Source organism: Pinus tabuliformis, chromosome 7 (genome assembly GCF_031772625.1).
Source record: "Pinus tabuliformis cultivar Carrire ecotype Pingquan chromosome 7, CPIR1, whole genome shotgun sequence".
Classification (NCBI taxonomy): Eukaryota; Viridiplantae; Streptophyta; class Pinopsida; order Pinales; family Pinaceae; genus Pinus; species Pinus tabuliformis.
In genome coordinates this window covers 1,903,331,645-1,903,348,769 of record NC_142293.1, presented here as the reverse complement: position 1 = coordinate 1,903,348,769, position 17,125 = coordinate 1,903,331,645, and the positions used below count along the sequence as shown (strand labels likewise).

Sequence of the window (17,125 nt, the reverse complement as noted above, 5' to 3'; positions counted from 1 at the left end):
AACAGTGGCGCTGGGATCCGCATCAATGATCTGCTTCCCTTTTTCATACCCCTTATCGGGTTCTGACTCAGAGTCGGAACATGCATCTGATTCTGAAACCTTTAGCTCAGCCACCAGTGACTGCTTGGCCCGACACTCACTTGTGTTGTGAGTGGAGCTCTTATGGAACTCGCACCATTTTCCAGTGTCCTTTCTCGGCTTCGCGGCGTTGCTCTTTGCTTGCAGCTTCGGCTGGTTGTCTTGGGCTGTCCCGCCTTGGCTTTGTCCTTTGTTCTGTGGTTTAGGGGCACCTTTCCCCTGCTTTGGATTCGCAGATCCAAAGTCTCGCTTCTTTTGTTTAAACTTCTGCTCGACCTTGACGGCATACCGGTATGCTGCGCCGAGCGAGGGGATGTTTAGGAACTGTATTTCTTCCTGGATGTACTTGTGCAGGCAGCCACGGTATTTGAGTATCAAATGTTGCTCTGAATCCTTGATACCCAACTTTGTGCGAAGGGTATGGAAAAGATTGGTGAACTCCGGCACGTCTTGGTCCCTTCCCTGCCGCAGCGTGGTCCACTTTATGTATTCATCCTCATAGCTTCCGACAGGGTAGTACTGCTCCTTGATGGCATCCCGGAACGAATCCCAGGTGGGTGCGGCTGAAAATAGTGAGCCAGTACTTTCATCCTTCTGCTCGCAGTAGGTTTCCCACCAGTCCTTGACGTGGGGGGCTGCTTTGAGAAGAGAAAAAACAATCTTTTCCCGACTCGAAAATTCATGAACAGAAAAATAACCCTCTAGCAGATTTAACCATTTATCTACGGCATCGGCGTCTATCTGACCCTCGAATATGGGGATTTCAAAATTAACTTGTACCTTAAAGGGTGTGGCGTTTCCAGAGGAGCTGCTGGAAGCCGATGCGCCGCTTCTGGGTAGCCGCTGAAGGATCTGCGCAAAGTTGTCCATCATCGCGTTCCGTTGTCGCTCGAGCGCTTCTTCGAGCAAGATTTTGATGGGATCTCCTGCCCCCTCGTCTTTCTTCTCGTCCGCCATGGGAGGCCGTCGGGATTTGCGAGGCTGGTCTTGCAAAGGTTCAACCAGTTCAAGCCCTAACTCCTTATATCCCGACCTTGTTGGGGACATGCAAAGAAAAACAGAGAAAAAGCAGACCACTCTGATACCACTGATCCGGATTTAAACAGGAACGCAACAAATTACAGAGATAACCATATACACAAAGATGCAGCGGAAATAATACTTCATTTTATTAATGGAAAATACTGAAATATGCTTACAGACAGAAATGGAAATAAACTAGCTAGGGCGATGGTAGCTTATCTCTGAAGAGAGATGTGATGGCTACATACCTCTGAACTGTGTTACAATGAGGCTCGAAGGCCTATTTATTGTTGAGAAACAATGGAAAAACCCTTAACATTCCAAAACCTAACCCTAGGAGATGAAACGCCAAACTGTGGGCCCCGTTTGGGGGTAAGTTGGTACATCAACTTCTCGGGGTCGTAACTTTGGCATATGATCTCCGTTTGACGCGTACAATAGCTCATTAGAAAGATCTATCCGAGCACTATCATTTTTGGAACGGGCAACACCAGTCCATTTTATGGACTCGTGTTGCCCTCGGATTCCCCAAAAAACGTCGTTTAGGGCCTCAAAACGGCTCCGGAAGTTCAGGACCCGAAAAACTACTAAAAATAGTAAGTTGTGCTACAATTAAGGAAACTGAAAATGCTGAGAAAGAAAATGGTGGGGGTCCAGGTGGACTTGCCAGGTGGCCACCAATATCCACCTGGATCAACTCCACAGCAAAATGGAGTTGCTGAAAGGAAGAACAGGACCATTATGGATATGGCGAGGAGCATGTTGAAGGCAAAGCATTTTCCAAATGATTATTGAGCTGAAGCCGTAAACTGTGATGTATATATCTTGAATAGGTGTCCTACAAAAGCTGTAATGAACAAAGTGCCGGAAGAAACATGGAGTGGAAGAAAGCAAGGAGTCACCCACATGAAAGTTTTTGGATGTGTGGCCTATGCACACATTCCAGATCAGCTAAGGAGGAAGTTGGACAGCAAAGGGGAGAAATGTATCTTCATTGGATACAGTGAGGAATCCAAGGCTTACAGGCTGTATATCCCATCCAACAAGAAATTCTTTGTGAGCAGAAATGTTTAGTTCATTGAGGAGGAAGCTTGGGATGGAAGCATAGAGAAAACATTTAATGTTAAAAATTGTTTGTCTCATGATGAAGATGATGAGGAAATGGTAGAAATACATCCCCAAACAGCAGCGCCAACACAAGGACAGCAAGGAACACCCTTGAGGAGAAATGAGAGTGCTTCTCCAAGCACACCACAAGGAGGAAATTCAAGTGCATCTTCAAGCACTTGCACACCAAGTGAAAGAGGTAAGAAGTTCAGAAACTTGAGTGACATTTATAATGAAGGAATGAATTCCTTATTTGCCTTGTATTGTCATGTTGATGATTCTATTTATTTCGAAGATGCAATTAAAGATAAGAAATGGATAGAAGCTATGGATGAGGAGATGAATTCCATAGAAAGAAACAAGACATGGGATTTGGTTGAGCTACCAAAAGGTAAAGAAGTCATTGGAGTCAAATGGGTCTATAAGACCAAGTGCAATGCTGAAGGCAAAATTGAAAGACACAAGGCAAGGCTTGTTGTCAAGGGATACAAGCAGCAATATGGAAGAGACTATGAGGAGACTTTCACACCGGCTGCAAGAATGGAAACCATGAGAGCAGTGTTGTCCATAGCAGCACAAAGCAAATGGAAAGTCTACCAAATGGATGTGAAGTCGGCATTCCTAAATGGAGTGTTAAAGGAGGAGGTTTACATTGAACAACCTCTAGGCTATGAGAAGAAAGGCCAAGAGCACAAAGTGTGCAGATTGAAGAAAGCTCTTTATGGGCTGAAGCAAGCGCCAAGAGCGTGGTACAGTAGAATAGATTCCTATCTACTGGAAAATGAATTTGACAAATGTGAGGGAGAACCCACAGTCTACATCAAAGAAAAGGATGGCAAGATTTTAATTGTTGTCTTGTATGTTGATGATGTTATTTTTACAGGTAATGATGACTACCTCATTGAAAATTTTAAATCAGTCATGAAAGAAGAATTTGAGATGACTGACATGGGTTTGCTGAGATACTTCTTAGGAATAGAAGTAGATCAAAATGAAAATGGGATTTTTATCTCACAAGCAAAATATGTAAATGAAGTGTTGAGCAGGTTTAATATGCAAGAGTGCAAAGCAGCAATCACTCCCACGGTAATGGGATTAAAACTCAGCAAAGAGGACAGCAGCAAAGATTTTGATCCTAGCTTGTATAAGAGCATAGTTGGCAGTCTTATGTATTTAACTGCAACTAGGCCTGAGATAATGTTTGCTGTTAGTTTGATTTCCAGATTCATGGAGAGGCCAAAAGAGGCACATTGGCAGGAAGCAAAAAGAATTCTGAGGTATGTCAAAGGTACAAAAAGATTTGGCATTTTGTATACTTTTTCAGAAAGTTCAGATTTAGTTGGATACACTGATAGCGATTGGGCTCGAAGTGTGAATGATCGGAAAAACACATCCGGTTACGTTTTTGACATGGGTTCAGGAGCCATTTCATGGGCTTCCCAGAAACAGCCAATTGTGGCGTTGTCTACAGCAGAAGCAGAGTACGTGGCAGCTACAGCAGCAACATGTCAAGCAGTTTGGATGAGGAGAATGTTGAGGAGCTTAAGCCAAGAGCAGGCAAAAGCAACAGTTATTTTCTGCGACAATAGCTCAGCTATTGCGTTGTCCAAGAATTCTGTGTTTCACAAGCGAACGAAACACATTGATACAAGGTTCCATTACATCAGAGAATTGGTGAACAATGGAGAAATTGGTCTACAACATTGCAGCACTCAGGAACAGGTAGTAGACATCTTGACAAAACCTCTGGATCAGAAGAGCTTTGATTTTTTAAGGAAGTGCCTGGGTATGATTGATAACCCAGCAGTTGAAATTAAAGGGGAGTGTTGAAATAATAATTTCAACTGAATCATTATTTCATTTGCGATGCGATCTATCGCATATCGCAAATCGCAAACTCATGTTGTCACCCTCCGTTATGTGTAGTGTTTTTCTGGCGATTGCGATGGTGCGATGCGATCCGATCGCATATCGCAGATCGCACCATATGTGTGTGCTCCAATTTTGTGTTCTGACCAAATGGGATTCTGCGATGCGATTTAAATGAAGTCAATGGTTGAAGTACAGGCCAGCATTAAATGAAATTTTACGTGAAGTAAAAGTTTTATTTACCGCCAGTAAATGTCAGTAAAACAGTAAATGCTATTTACTATGGGTTGGTAAGTTTTGGTGAAGTTTTTAATTTTGTTTCAGCGGGAGTATGGGCACAAGTAAAGGCTGGTAAAAACATTTAATTCTTATTATTTCTTTTTACGGAAGCATGGGAAGTGAAGCATTAAATGAAATTTTACGTGAAGTAAAAGTTTTATTTACCGCCAGTAAATGTCAGTAAAACAGTAAATGCTATTTACTATGGGTTGGTAAGTTTTGGTGAAGTTTTTAATTTTGTTTCAGCGGGAGTATGGGCACAAGTAAAGGCTGGTAAAAACATTTAATTCTTATTATTTCTTTTTACGGAAGCATGGGAAGTGAAAACGTGAAGTAAGTTCTTTTGTTGTCATATATATATATATATGTAATGTTTTTTTTGTTGAGTTGATGAGTGTGAAGAGGGGAGACGCAAACGTGAAGTAAGTTCTTTTGTTGTCATATATATATATATATATATATATATATATATATATATAATGTTTTTTTGTTGAGTTGATGAGTGTGAAGAGGGGAGACGCAAACGTGAAGTAAGTTCTTTTGTTGTCATATATATATATATATATAATGTTTTTTTGGTTGAGTTGATGAGTGTGAAGAGGGGAGACGCACCAGCGCCCGTGTAATAGAATTGTAATACACAACAGTGTAAATTGTGTTGTAATGCACAGCAGTGGGAAGAAGTGAAAATATAGAAGGCAGGTGAATGAAAAAGAAAGGCAGCAGCAGACACAGTCTGAGTCTTTTGTAAATCCCTCTGTGAGAGATGAAGAACCATAGTTTGTAACAACAGTATTTTTTTTATTAATGAATAGAAATTTGTGGTGTGTGTGAAAACTCTGTGAGCTGCTTGTTTTTTTTTAAGTTTCTGCTGTGTTAAAGATCTTGAGTTGTAACAGAGTATTATCCTCTTTTCAAGTTTTTTTTTATTGTTCTGGAATTATCAAAAATTCAGCAAAATATCATTCTCTGTGTTCTGTGATTTTGTTTTTGGGATTTTGACAGAAAAATCCCCATCCCCAACAGTGCATCCATATACAATATTAGATACTTCGAGTACTCAAGTTAAAAAACAACGAACAACGATGACATTATCTTACCAAATTAAATGTAATTCCATATCTTTACTACGGGAAATAATAAAGAGGCCGTGGATATTAATGGCCAACCTGAGAGTTCCTGATATCAATTCAAACAAATCTGCAGCAAAAGCTCATAAATATTCATGAAGGAACACATGCGTTTTGCTCATCCCAGTCCCGACTCCATAATAGAAGATAGATAAAAAGAATATTACACTGTGAAAGGTTGAAACTATATAAAAGAACAAGCCAACCAAGCTATCGCTTGGGTTGTACACATCATATCCTGGAATTTAGTCCATTGCTGGTAATTATCCGACTTCTTCCACCATTTCCTTTTTCATAAAACCTGTTAACAGGTCATCCAGATAAAGAACCTCCTCGATATTCACTAGTCATAAAATCGCTTCTTCCAGATCCTCCACCCCTATAGAAATAGCCACCGCAACCTCACGTCCCAACATTTCTGAATCCCTCTCCGAAAGGACGTTTCTCCCTGATAAATGCTTGACGAACACCAGTTAGAATAGGGGATGCCTCAACTGCAGTTTGGACTGAAGCTGCTACCTCAAATTCAACAAAAGCATAACTGCCTCCACCTCCTTGCATCTATCCGTAAAACCTAAAACACATTGGTGAAATTGTAACCGTCAACCATAAATAACCGGCTTTATGTGGAATTTGACAAAAGAGCTGTTATGGATATTTTTCGGTCAAAAATATTCTCGATTTTTTAATGATAATTTAATCTTGACTCCTTCACTAAGAATAAACTTCAATAAGCTTTTTAAAGGGATTGATTTTTATCAGAGATGTTAAATTAAAAGGTTTATAATTTTGAATGAGGTGAAGAGCTAATTGAAATTTTATAATAAAATATTAATCATAATTATTTAATTATAAGGTTATCGTTAAATTAGATATCAAAATGGGATATAATATTTTTAGTTGGGATAGAATATTTTTAGCTGTGAGATAAGAGATGTATTTCAACTTAATAATTTGAGTTTAAATTTAAGAAAATAAGTAAAAACTTGTAATTTATAAAAATGGATAAAATTAAATATTAAAAAATGATAAATTTCTTTTAATAAATATAACATTAATAATAATTTAATTTTAAAGTCCACAATTAATGGAGACACAAAATTTGTGTATAAGACACTTTTTGAGACAAGGGATCTACTTATTTAACTACACTTTCAATATTTTTTGGATTTTAACATGTGACATCTTAAGAGAAAATATATACGGTTAACTTTTAAACTCACTCAATATATATATCTAATATAAATATGGTGAGTAAAATATCTATATAATTTTATAGTATGGTTATGTAAAAATAGTGAATTGAATATTGCAAAGCTTTTAATTGGACAAGAAAACTAGATATACATCTAATATAAATATAGTAATTAAAAAACAAATATAATTTTATAGTATGGTTATGTAAGATTATTGAATTGAATATTGTAGAGCTTTTAGTTGCAAAAGAAAACATGTTAATAAAAAATGGTATGGCCTACACAAGCTAAAGTTGTTATGCGCTATTATGGGTTTTTAATGGAAAGTGATTATGTGTAGTGTTAAGATAAGTATTTATGTTAAGGCCATTAGTTCAAAAAGAATGGCTAGCTACACTTAAAAAAAAAAGTTGTTAGTGAGGAGTGAATTAAAATAAGGAAGAATTTTTATTTTCTTTGTTTTTTGTTAAATTTTATTTGAAATCGGTAAGAATTTATTGGAATTGGAGTTGTTTTTAATAGGATTTTTTAGAGTTTCAAAAATTGTGGCAAGAATCCACTCTGAAAAACCCATGGGGTACTTTTATTGTGTAAGGGTTACCCATCAAACTTGTGATTTCAATGAATTCCTACTGGATTTTAGATCGGAAAAATCCACCCAAAAAGCTCTTAAAAAATCACACTAAAAACAACTATTTGAAATTGCATGTTACACAATTTGTGAACTCATTTTTTTTACAGTACTCAAATATTTATTCATTAAAAAATATAATTTAAATAATACAAAAATTACAATTTCCAAAAATGTATATCATTTAATTAAATTAAACCATTATATAATTAAGAAAACTATAAAATAATATTTATATTCGAAAAGGATAATTAATCTTCTAATGTGATATGATGTTCATATATTCAAGTCAATTCATTCCAATGTTCTCTCATATCTTCAAGTCAATTCATTGCAAACATCACAAGATGCATTTGGGAATAGTATTTTTCTCAATATAAATAAATGTATATATTCATAAATAGAAAATTAAAAATAATTAAATTCATATTTATGAAGTCTGGATAGGGATCAAATTTTCCTTTATATTAAATAATCAACATACATCCATCTTAATTATAGATCTATCAAGCATTGAGAAGTATCAAATTTCTCAAGATCTTGAGTGTAAACTTGAGAAAAGGTTTACATTGCAAGAAATTTGATTCCTTTCGGTTCTTTGTAGATATTAAATTTTGAGTACAAAACTTGAGAAAAGGTTTACACCTTGAAGCATTTGATTCCTCTCTTAGTAATTCTAAAATTAAGATGGATATATGTTGGTTTTGAGAAACAAATTAGTCAAAGTGTTTTAACTATAAGAAATTGTTTATTTTCACATTATTTATATAATATATACTTAGATGACATTGAGATATGTTATTAACTACTCTACATGCATCCTAACCCTATACCTATCAAAATGCTAGGAGGTCTCAAATCTCTTGAGGTGGAAACCTCTTTTTTTGAGTGCAAAGGTTAAGGAAAGGTTTGCACCTTAAGAGATTTGATCCCTCTCGACGCTTGATAGGTTTGAGTTAGGATGGATCTAGGTTGGTTTCAATCATGCAGGATCATACAAATTTGTTGAACATCTAATTATTCTCATCACTTTAAGTATGCTAAATATGTCTGATATTAAACTAGTCATTTTCATTTTAAATTTACTCACTTAAATGAGCTTTTTGAGATGATAGAAATTATCATTAACTTAAATGATGAATATTTTTTTATTGCAAAGTGAAAATATGTAGCATACTTAAAAATTTACCAATTTAAATTTCCTCAGATGATATGAAGATTACACAGGAAATATATGAGCAATTTATTATTTTACAAGAGAAGCTACAAATTTTGGTAAACAAACTACAACTAGAATGAGGTGAAAACCTACTGAAGGAAGCTACAACTTCCTTCCCTAGCACTACACTGCCACCCTCAACAATTAGAGAAAGAACAAAACTCTTTGGCTTCTGTACCAGGGATAGTGACCGAAATATAACAATATACAATGAATGTTATCTTCGCCTAAACATATTCAACTTCATATCTCCTCTAATAGGTATGCCATTGTAACTCTGACGTCCAATGCAACAAAATAGATTAAAATTGATACCTTGAATCAATTTCTTTAGATATTCCTTAGAACAGTCCTCAGATTGTGATTTTAGTAGCTCAAATTTCCTCAGGAATTTTGCCTTTGAAAATACTATTCATCTACCTCAAAAAGTAACTTTGATCTACTTTAGGAATTCGACAAGAATGACTTGAAGATCCACTCCAAACTTCTACAAGAATAACTTCAAGATCTTCTCCAAACTACTACATGAATAACTTCAAGATTGTAATAGTCTCATCCCACATTTACCCAATTTCACATCTCGCCAGGGTAAACATGAGATGAGTGTCACTATGATATGACTCGAACTCCAAGTTCTCGTTATAGAAGTGGGACCTACAAACTAAAACTTTTCTAACATTCCTCAGGGACTACAAAGCACTCAGGAGCCAAATAACCACCTCAAGTGATCAATCCCTATTATGGAACTCATTTTCACTATCCTAATAGCCCAACCACACCCATAAGACTACATGCATGTGGTTATAAGGCTATAATCACACTCATAAGCCTACTTCCATGTGGTTATGACCCAAAAAATTGAATTCTAAGCATGCAGTTTCGAGATCTGAGCCACTTTCCCAAGTTGGCATCTAGACCACTCCCAAAACTCTTTTTAGCTTTCTAGAATGAAACCAAAGATAATGACAAAGCCAACCAATCAAATCTCAAACAAGAACTTGATCGAGAGACGCCTAATCTATAACAGACATTTCATCAAACATATGGCAAGCGTGTAAGAGATCATGAATGCATATCTGATCATAAACTAATAGTCTTCATCTGAGAATCACCAAGTAGGCTCTATTCTCTCTCTAGCTAGCTGCAATAGCACTTTTTAATCCATGCATTCATTTAATAACTTATCAAAGTCTGACAAGAGTCATAGATAGAATACATCATATAACCAAATATATAACTAGCAAATAAATAGAAGCGAAACCATGGCAAATCAACCATCATATCAACATGACAAGAAACACAAGTTGTCATAGATTACAAAAGGAAAAATAACTATTTTTAACATATGAAAATGACAACCAAGTCAGGGACTTTCACATACCACCCAACCATATATTGTGTTGAACCAAATCTCTCTTTCGGCCAGTCACCCCCACGACATATTCCAAGCATGAATATGGGATCATAAAGGTTGATTCAATAAAAAAACAACTAGGGATTCCAAGGCCAAACCACCTCAGCCCTCAATGATTCGACCTCTACGGTCCAGGAATCACTAACACCAACCAGATCGGCCCCTCCCTGAGTTGTTTAAGGCTCTAGAAACTAGTAACTCAATCCAAAATCTTCTAAGATTCAAGAGTGTATGTTCCAATAGCGAATCAAGGGACTGATAACTCAACCCATAAGGCCGCAGAGCATTTGCTCCAACCTACAGACTCCATGAACTAGTAACGCAACCCAAGCTGCTACAAAGCTCCAAAGCATTTTTTCCAACCCACAACCATAGGGAACCTAAGAACCAATCAGAAAGCAAGTGGGAAACTCACAACACCATGGCTCTCTAGGAAATGGAAAGGCAAAGTTGAAACCACAGTTACACTAGACAAATCTCCATGCAAATATGACATCACATATGCTAATTTTAGGTAGCAATGGTATGTTCTATGCTTTAGAGCAATTTTACTTCAATTTCTTTATTAGCCCAATATCAATATTTAGATTAGAAATCACATTAACATGATATTAAAATGAAGATAGAACATAAACATAAAAAATAGAAGACAAGCTAAGACAAGAGGACATAAGATGTGGCACCAGCCAGGGACAAACCCCAACCAAACCAGCCCCTACTCGAGCTATTTAAGGCTCTAGAAACTAGTAACTCAATCCACAACCTTCTCAGACTCGAGAATGTCTGTTCCAATAGCGAATCAACGGACTAATAACTCAACCCATAAGGCTCCAAAGCATTTGTTCCAACCTACAGACTCCATGAACTAGTAATGCAACCCAAGCTACTACATAGCTCCAAAGCATTTTTTCCAACCCACAACCATAGGGAACCTAAGAAGCAATCAGAAAACAAGTGGGAAACCCACAACACCATGGCTCTCTAGGAAATGGAAAGGAAAAGTTGAAACCACAGTTACACCAGACAAATCTCCATGCAAATATGACATCACCTATGTTAATTTTAGGCAACAATGGTATGTTCTATGCTTTAGAGCAATTTTACTTCAATTTCTTTATTAGCCCAGTATCAATATTTAGATTAGAAATCACATTAACATTTTTGTTCTCCTAAAATTTCGGCCTCCTAAAACTTCAGCCTCATGAAATTTTTCTCTCCTGAAATTTCAGCGTCTTGAAATTTCAGACATGTGGAGAGAGAGAGAGAGAAGTGTGATTATGCGTGTATCTGAATGAGGCTAAGTCACTTTCTATTTATATGCAATGGTGAGGATGAATAGATGTGATTGTTGGGCTTCTAAGCCTACATAAGTTTGCTAGTTGACCTTGACAATTTTACCATAATTAAAATAAATTCATAACTTCATTTGTACATGTGAGAATAAGATAATCTTTAGATCAATCCTACACGTCTCGGAGAGAGGAATCCAAGAAAAATATTAGATGCCATAAATAAGATGACCCATGTGGAAGTTGGCCCTAGTTTCCAATTTTAATAACATAACTAAAGAATCACATGCATGCATCATGCATCTGTAAACCAACAAGGAAATCACAGATGCAACATATTACCTGCAAAATATCCTTGTTGTAATTGTTGATCCAACCTTTCCTTTTGCTACCCGCTAATTCCTTCCTTGTCCCTTGCTTGATTCCTCCAAATCCAAGTGAATACTAGATTAATCTAAGCATGCTCTAATAATGCTCTAAGTGTGCAAGAGTGTAAGAAAGAGAGAGAGAGAATAAGAGCTCCACCTAAAACTATCAAAAAGCTATCAATTGTTTTTCTAAAACCTTTATCATTGAGGCCTCTATTTTCTTCATTTTCCTTCATTTCTCCTCTTATTTCTCTCACATGCATGTTTGCCTATGTTCCTTTATTTTCATAATTAAATGTCAATTATTATAACTTTTGCTTTGCCTTTGTCAATTTCCATCTCCATATTTCCATAACCATAAGTAAACCACGAGTGATGTCCACTATCATGTTTTTTCCACTATTCAACTTAGAATACATGTTCCATTACCTTGGTCTTATTTTATTTACATGAAAAATCTACAAGAGATGATTAGAAAGATATAATCCAAACTTCACAAAAATGATGGCAAAAATAACTTCAAAAATTATGCCAAAAATTCTTCCATAAATAACCTGGAATCCAAACTTCCAAATTTTAATTGAGTAAATTTCTAAAATTCCTCCTTCTTATGCCTATATATATAGTGCATTCGGATTTTATAGCTCTCTATTAAAACATAACTGAGAATTCAATTTTCACAAGGAAATTGAGAATAAAATCCAATAATATAGATTAAACCATCCACCATATAATTGACCCAAACCTAAATTTCTAAATATAATCCAATATAATCCATTAACTTTCTAACAACAAACTTTTCTATAATTCTTATAAAACAAAAACTTTTACAAAGTGAGATTTTAATATGTAAATTAAACCATCTACATATACATATGATTGACCCGAACCTAAACTTTTGAATATAATGCTTTGACTTCCAAAAAAACAGAAACAAACGACCAGTAAGTGCAGTGCCAAGGATTGCATTACATTAGCCTGATCGACAAAAATCCGCTTTCAGATACAAGTATTAAAAAAAACGTGTCATGTATCACCAAATTAAATGATAGCAACCCGGACCTAAACTTTTGAATATAATGCTTTGACTTTCCAAAAAAATAGAAACAAACGAACAGTAAGTGCAGTGCCAAGGATTGCATTACATTAGCCTGATCGACAAAAATCCGCTTTCAGGTACAAGTATTAAAAAAAACGTGGCATGTATCACCAAAGTAAATTATTTGCTATCATATTGACAAATTCAGTATCATGCTCTAAGAGGAAATGGAATATAATGGCAAACCTCGGCGTTTCTAATATGAATCCGAACAAATCTACTATTTTCAGTCCATAATAGAAGAGGTAATAAAAAATATTACACTGTCCAGAGTGAGCTTTAAACTGGTGAAATTACCTAAAAGAGCAACCCAACAAATTTATTGCTTGGGTTGTACACATCATGCATCAACAAATCATATCCTAGGCTTTAGCCCACTGGTGCTAATTACGCGAACTCTTCCACCTTTTCCTTTTTCATAAAACCTGTCAGCAGCTCGTCCAGATAAAGAACCTCCTCGATCTTCACTATTCATAAAGTCACTTCTTCCACTCCTACAGAAATAGCCACCACGTCCTCTCGTCCCATCATTTCTGAATCCTTCTCTGAAAGGACGTTTCTGCCTGATAAATGCTTGACGGCCACCAATTAGAGTAGGGGATGCCTCAACTGCAGCTTGGACTGAAGTTGCTACCTCAAATTCAACAAAGGCATAACTGCCTCCATCTCCTTGCCTACTCCTGACTTGAACCCCAGAAGGCTTAATTGCCCCAAACTGCTTCAACTCATCCTCTACTTGACGAGTGGTAACATTCACAGGCAAGTTATCGATAAAAATAGCGCACCCACTTTCTTCTCCGGTTCTTTTTTCTGTCATATTGACAGTACTAGAACTTAAGGGTTCAGTTGCAGAATATGCCTTTGGCTGACTGTAAGTGGAATTAGTTACTTGACTGTGAGCAGAACTTGGTACAACCCTAGCTTTCACTGTCCTATTGACAGTAGTAGAACTTGAGGATTTATTTTCAGAAGATCTGTTTGGTTGACTGGAAGTGGAATTAGTTGTCTGACTGTGAGCTGAAGTTGGTACAACCCTAGCATTATCTGTCATACTGACAGCACTAGAAATTAAGGGTTCATTTGCAGAGGTTGCCCTTGGCTGACTAGAAGTGGAATTAAATGCTTGACTGTGACCAGAACTTGGTGCAACCTTAGCATTATCTGTCATATTGACAGCACTAGAATTTAAGAGTTCATTCGCAGAAGATGCCTTTGGCTGACTGGAAGTGGAATTAGATGCTTGACTGTGAGCAGAACTTGGTACAACCCTAGCTTTATCTGTCATATTAATAGTACTAGAACTTAAAGGTTCATTTGCAGAAGATGCCTTTGGCTGACTGGAAGTGGAACTAGTTGCCTGCCTTTGAGCAGCATTTGGTAAAACCCTAGAATTATCTGTCATATTGACAGCACTAGAAATTAAGGGTTCATTTGCAGCAGATGCCTTTGGCTGACTGGAAGTGGAATTAGTCGCTTGGCTTGGAGAAGAACTTGATACAACCCTAGCAGTAGCTATCCCAAGAGATAGTTTCTCAACTGCAACAGTGGATGACGCTGCATTTTCTATAGCCATTGAGGCATGATACTTTTCTGGTGCATGTTGGACTAAAACTGGAGTTCCTTGAGCAGGGGCAGATGGCCCTTCATTGTTAACATGTTCAATTGCAGACACTTTTTGGCCTGTTGAGCCCTCTGGGACTTCCCTAGATTTTTGTTGCATGTGTACCTTCTCAAGAACAGGAGCAGTCTCCTCCACCACTGTTGTGGGTTGCTTAATCACACTATTCAGATCTTGAGCTACTGCTTCAGACTTGAAAACTGGCTGTGAGGCAATATCAGATCTGGCTGCATGTTGCTCTACAATGCAACCATTTATCAACACAAAATTTTTCTTTGGCTGATCTGAGTTTTCACCCTCGTACCTAAAGATATCATTCAAAACGAAGTATCCATTTTCCTGAGGAGCCAAGAAAAAGGATTGAGTGAAGGGGGTTGTTTTATTGTTTTTAAAGGTAACTAACCCACTTACCAGAACGAATACTCCATTGTTGTAAGATGGCTGCGAGTCAACTGTCTTGATCTCGACCTTTACGGCACCGTAGTCTAGAGACGTTAAATGCTGGTTCACCACAGCGGTTCCTTTGAGGATATGATCATTTGGGGCTGGGCGACTAAGCATGCTCCAATCCTTGTAAAATTTGTATAACAATTCAGGACGCAGAACAAGAACCTTGTAATAATCGTTCACAAAGGCAAGCCCAGTAATACGAGCATTACGAACCACAGGAGCCATGACTATGCCTTCCTGTTGTTGGACAGACATTTCCACTCGCAGGCAATTAATGAAGAATAAACTGAATTCGTTTAAGTCGCGGAATGGAGAAGAAAGACAAATAATGCCCACCTCGCGTTCCCTCTTCTTTTCAGTAGTCCGTCCTGGGCAGTGTGGGCCGCTGCTCGTAGCGCATATTGAAATATGCAAATTACACGAATGAATTATGCAAATTTAACGTTTAAACCACGTTAGATTTAGAGGCAGCGCGTTGTCTAACCCTCAGGCTACAGCTTTTTATAGATTTTCGCCGAAATCCCAGCCCCAAAAAGATATTTTAATGGCCGTATTTCTCGGCAGCTCTCCACACGCAATGTTGTTGGTCAGGTTAGAAATATGGTAAACAGTCATTTTTATCTCGATTTCCCGAATATTCGGTAATGGGATGGACTGATTTTTTTGAATATTTGGTAATTTTTTTTGGGTCTATGTCTATCCCATTGTCGAATTGAAATATTCGGGAATGGGATGAATATTGGCTCATTTTTTACCATGCTCATGTCCATCTCATTGCTGAATCGGAATATTTGGCAATGAGAACGTCCGATTTTCCCAATATTTGGTAATTTTTGACCCCGCCCATGTCCGTCTCATTGCCGAATATTTGGGGAATGGGCAATCGAGATTAATTTTTGACCGTGCCCATGTCCATCCCATTATCAAATATTTGGGGAATGGGCAATCGACATAACCTCAAGGGGTGGCAAACTCTCCTTTTATGCTATCATGATCATGGTTGCATGCTTATATTTTCACCACTATGTAGGTCACACTCATATTTTTACTACTATGTGGGCCTAATGGTTAAGAGCATGTGTTTCTTCCTAAGAGGTCATAGTTTCAAAACCAGAGAAAGGTAGAGTATGTATGCCTTCGTAGACATAGCAGTCAAATCAATGTCCCTTGTAACACAAGCAAGGGGTCTCATACATGTATTTGTTGTGGCTTAGGCCAGTCTCATACACCATTTTTGGTGTCTGGCTTAGGCCTCGCGGTAAAATTGGATATTAGATAATAATAATTATTAAAACACTGACTTAGTAGTCAAAAATATATAACCAGGTTTATGGAATTTGTCCAAAGAGTTGTAATGGAATTGTATTTTGTGAGGTAAAAAATATCTCTGGATTTTTTTTTGATAATTTAATCTTGTCTTCGTCGATAAGAATAAATTTCAATAAGAGTGTTAAAGGGAATAAGAGTTTTAAAGGGAATGATTTTCATGGGAAAAAAGTAAATAAATAAGCGAAGCGAAATTAAAATTTTTATAAATTTTAAAAATAGAAAAGTGAATTTGGATTTTATAATAAATATAATAATAATAATAATTTAATTTTAAAATTATATTTACATTAGATATCAAATTGAGATATACAATTTTTATTTGTAAGATAAAAAAGTCTATTTTAACTAACACTTTGACTCCAAAATTTAAAAGAATAAGTTAAAACTTATAATTTATAAAATAGATAAAATTAAATTTTGAAAAACGATTAAAAGAGTTTATAATGAGTATAATAATAATACTTGTTTACATGGTCTTGGATATACAATGATAGGTGCTTTGTTGAGGCTTTCCTTGATGTGAAGTTACCATCTTGATGGGGTGATATATTCAACATGATGATGTAGTTCCACCCAAACTTAAAGAAAAAATAAATAAATAAATAAATAAAATAAAATAAATAATAATAATAATAATAATAATAATAATAATAATAATAATAATGATAATAATAAAATAATAATAAATAAAAATAAAATAAAAAGTAAAAAATAAAATAAATAGTATAATAATAACTACCTAGACCCATTTTAATTCTAGATTTACCAAGACTCGAGAGGGTGATATATTTAAAAAGTATAATAATAACTAGCCTAGATTGTCACATCCCTAAAAATGTATATATAAAAAAAATTAATTAATCTAAATGGTTCTTACCATCTAATTGCACTGTTATCATAAACGTGACCGTGCGCTTCAATCTCTACGCAGGATTGGTATAACAATATAGTTTGGACCTTTGATAATGATGTTTAACGTTTATATTTTATTGACCCGAGGCCAGTTGATTGCATGGAAGCCATGTG

General features: G+C 36.2%; 1 protein-coding gene across 1 annotated transcript; it reads right to left on the bottom strand.

Annotated features, from left to right (window-relative positions):
• Positions 1-13,057: 13,057 nt before the first annotated feature.
• LOC149256080 (nuclear transport factor 2-like) lies at positions 13,058-15,063 on the bottom strand. The gene is made up of 2 exons (XM_089455202.1): positions 14,064-15,063; positions 13,058-13,490 (listed from the first exon to the last, which is right to left on the bottom strand). The coding sequence occupies exons 1-2, from the start codon at positions 15,023-15,025 to the stop codon at positions 13,058-13,060; spliced, it is 1,395 nt and encodes a 464-aa protein (XP_089311328.1). The 5' UTR covers positions 15,026-15,063.
• Between the last annotated feature and the right edge of the window lie 2,062 nt (positions 15,064-17,125).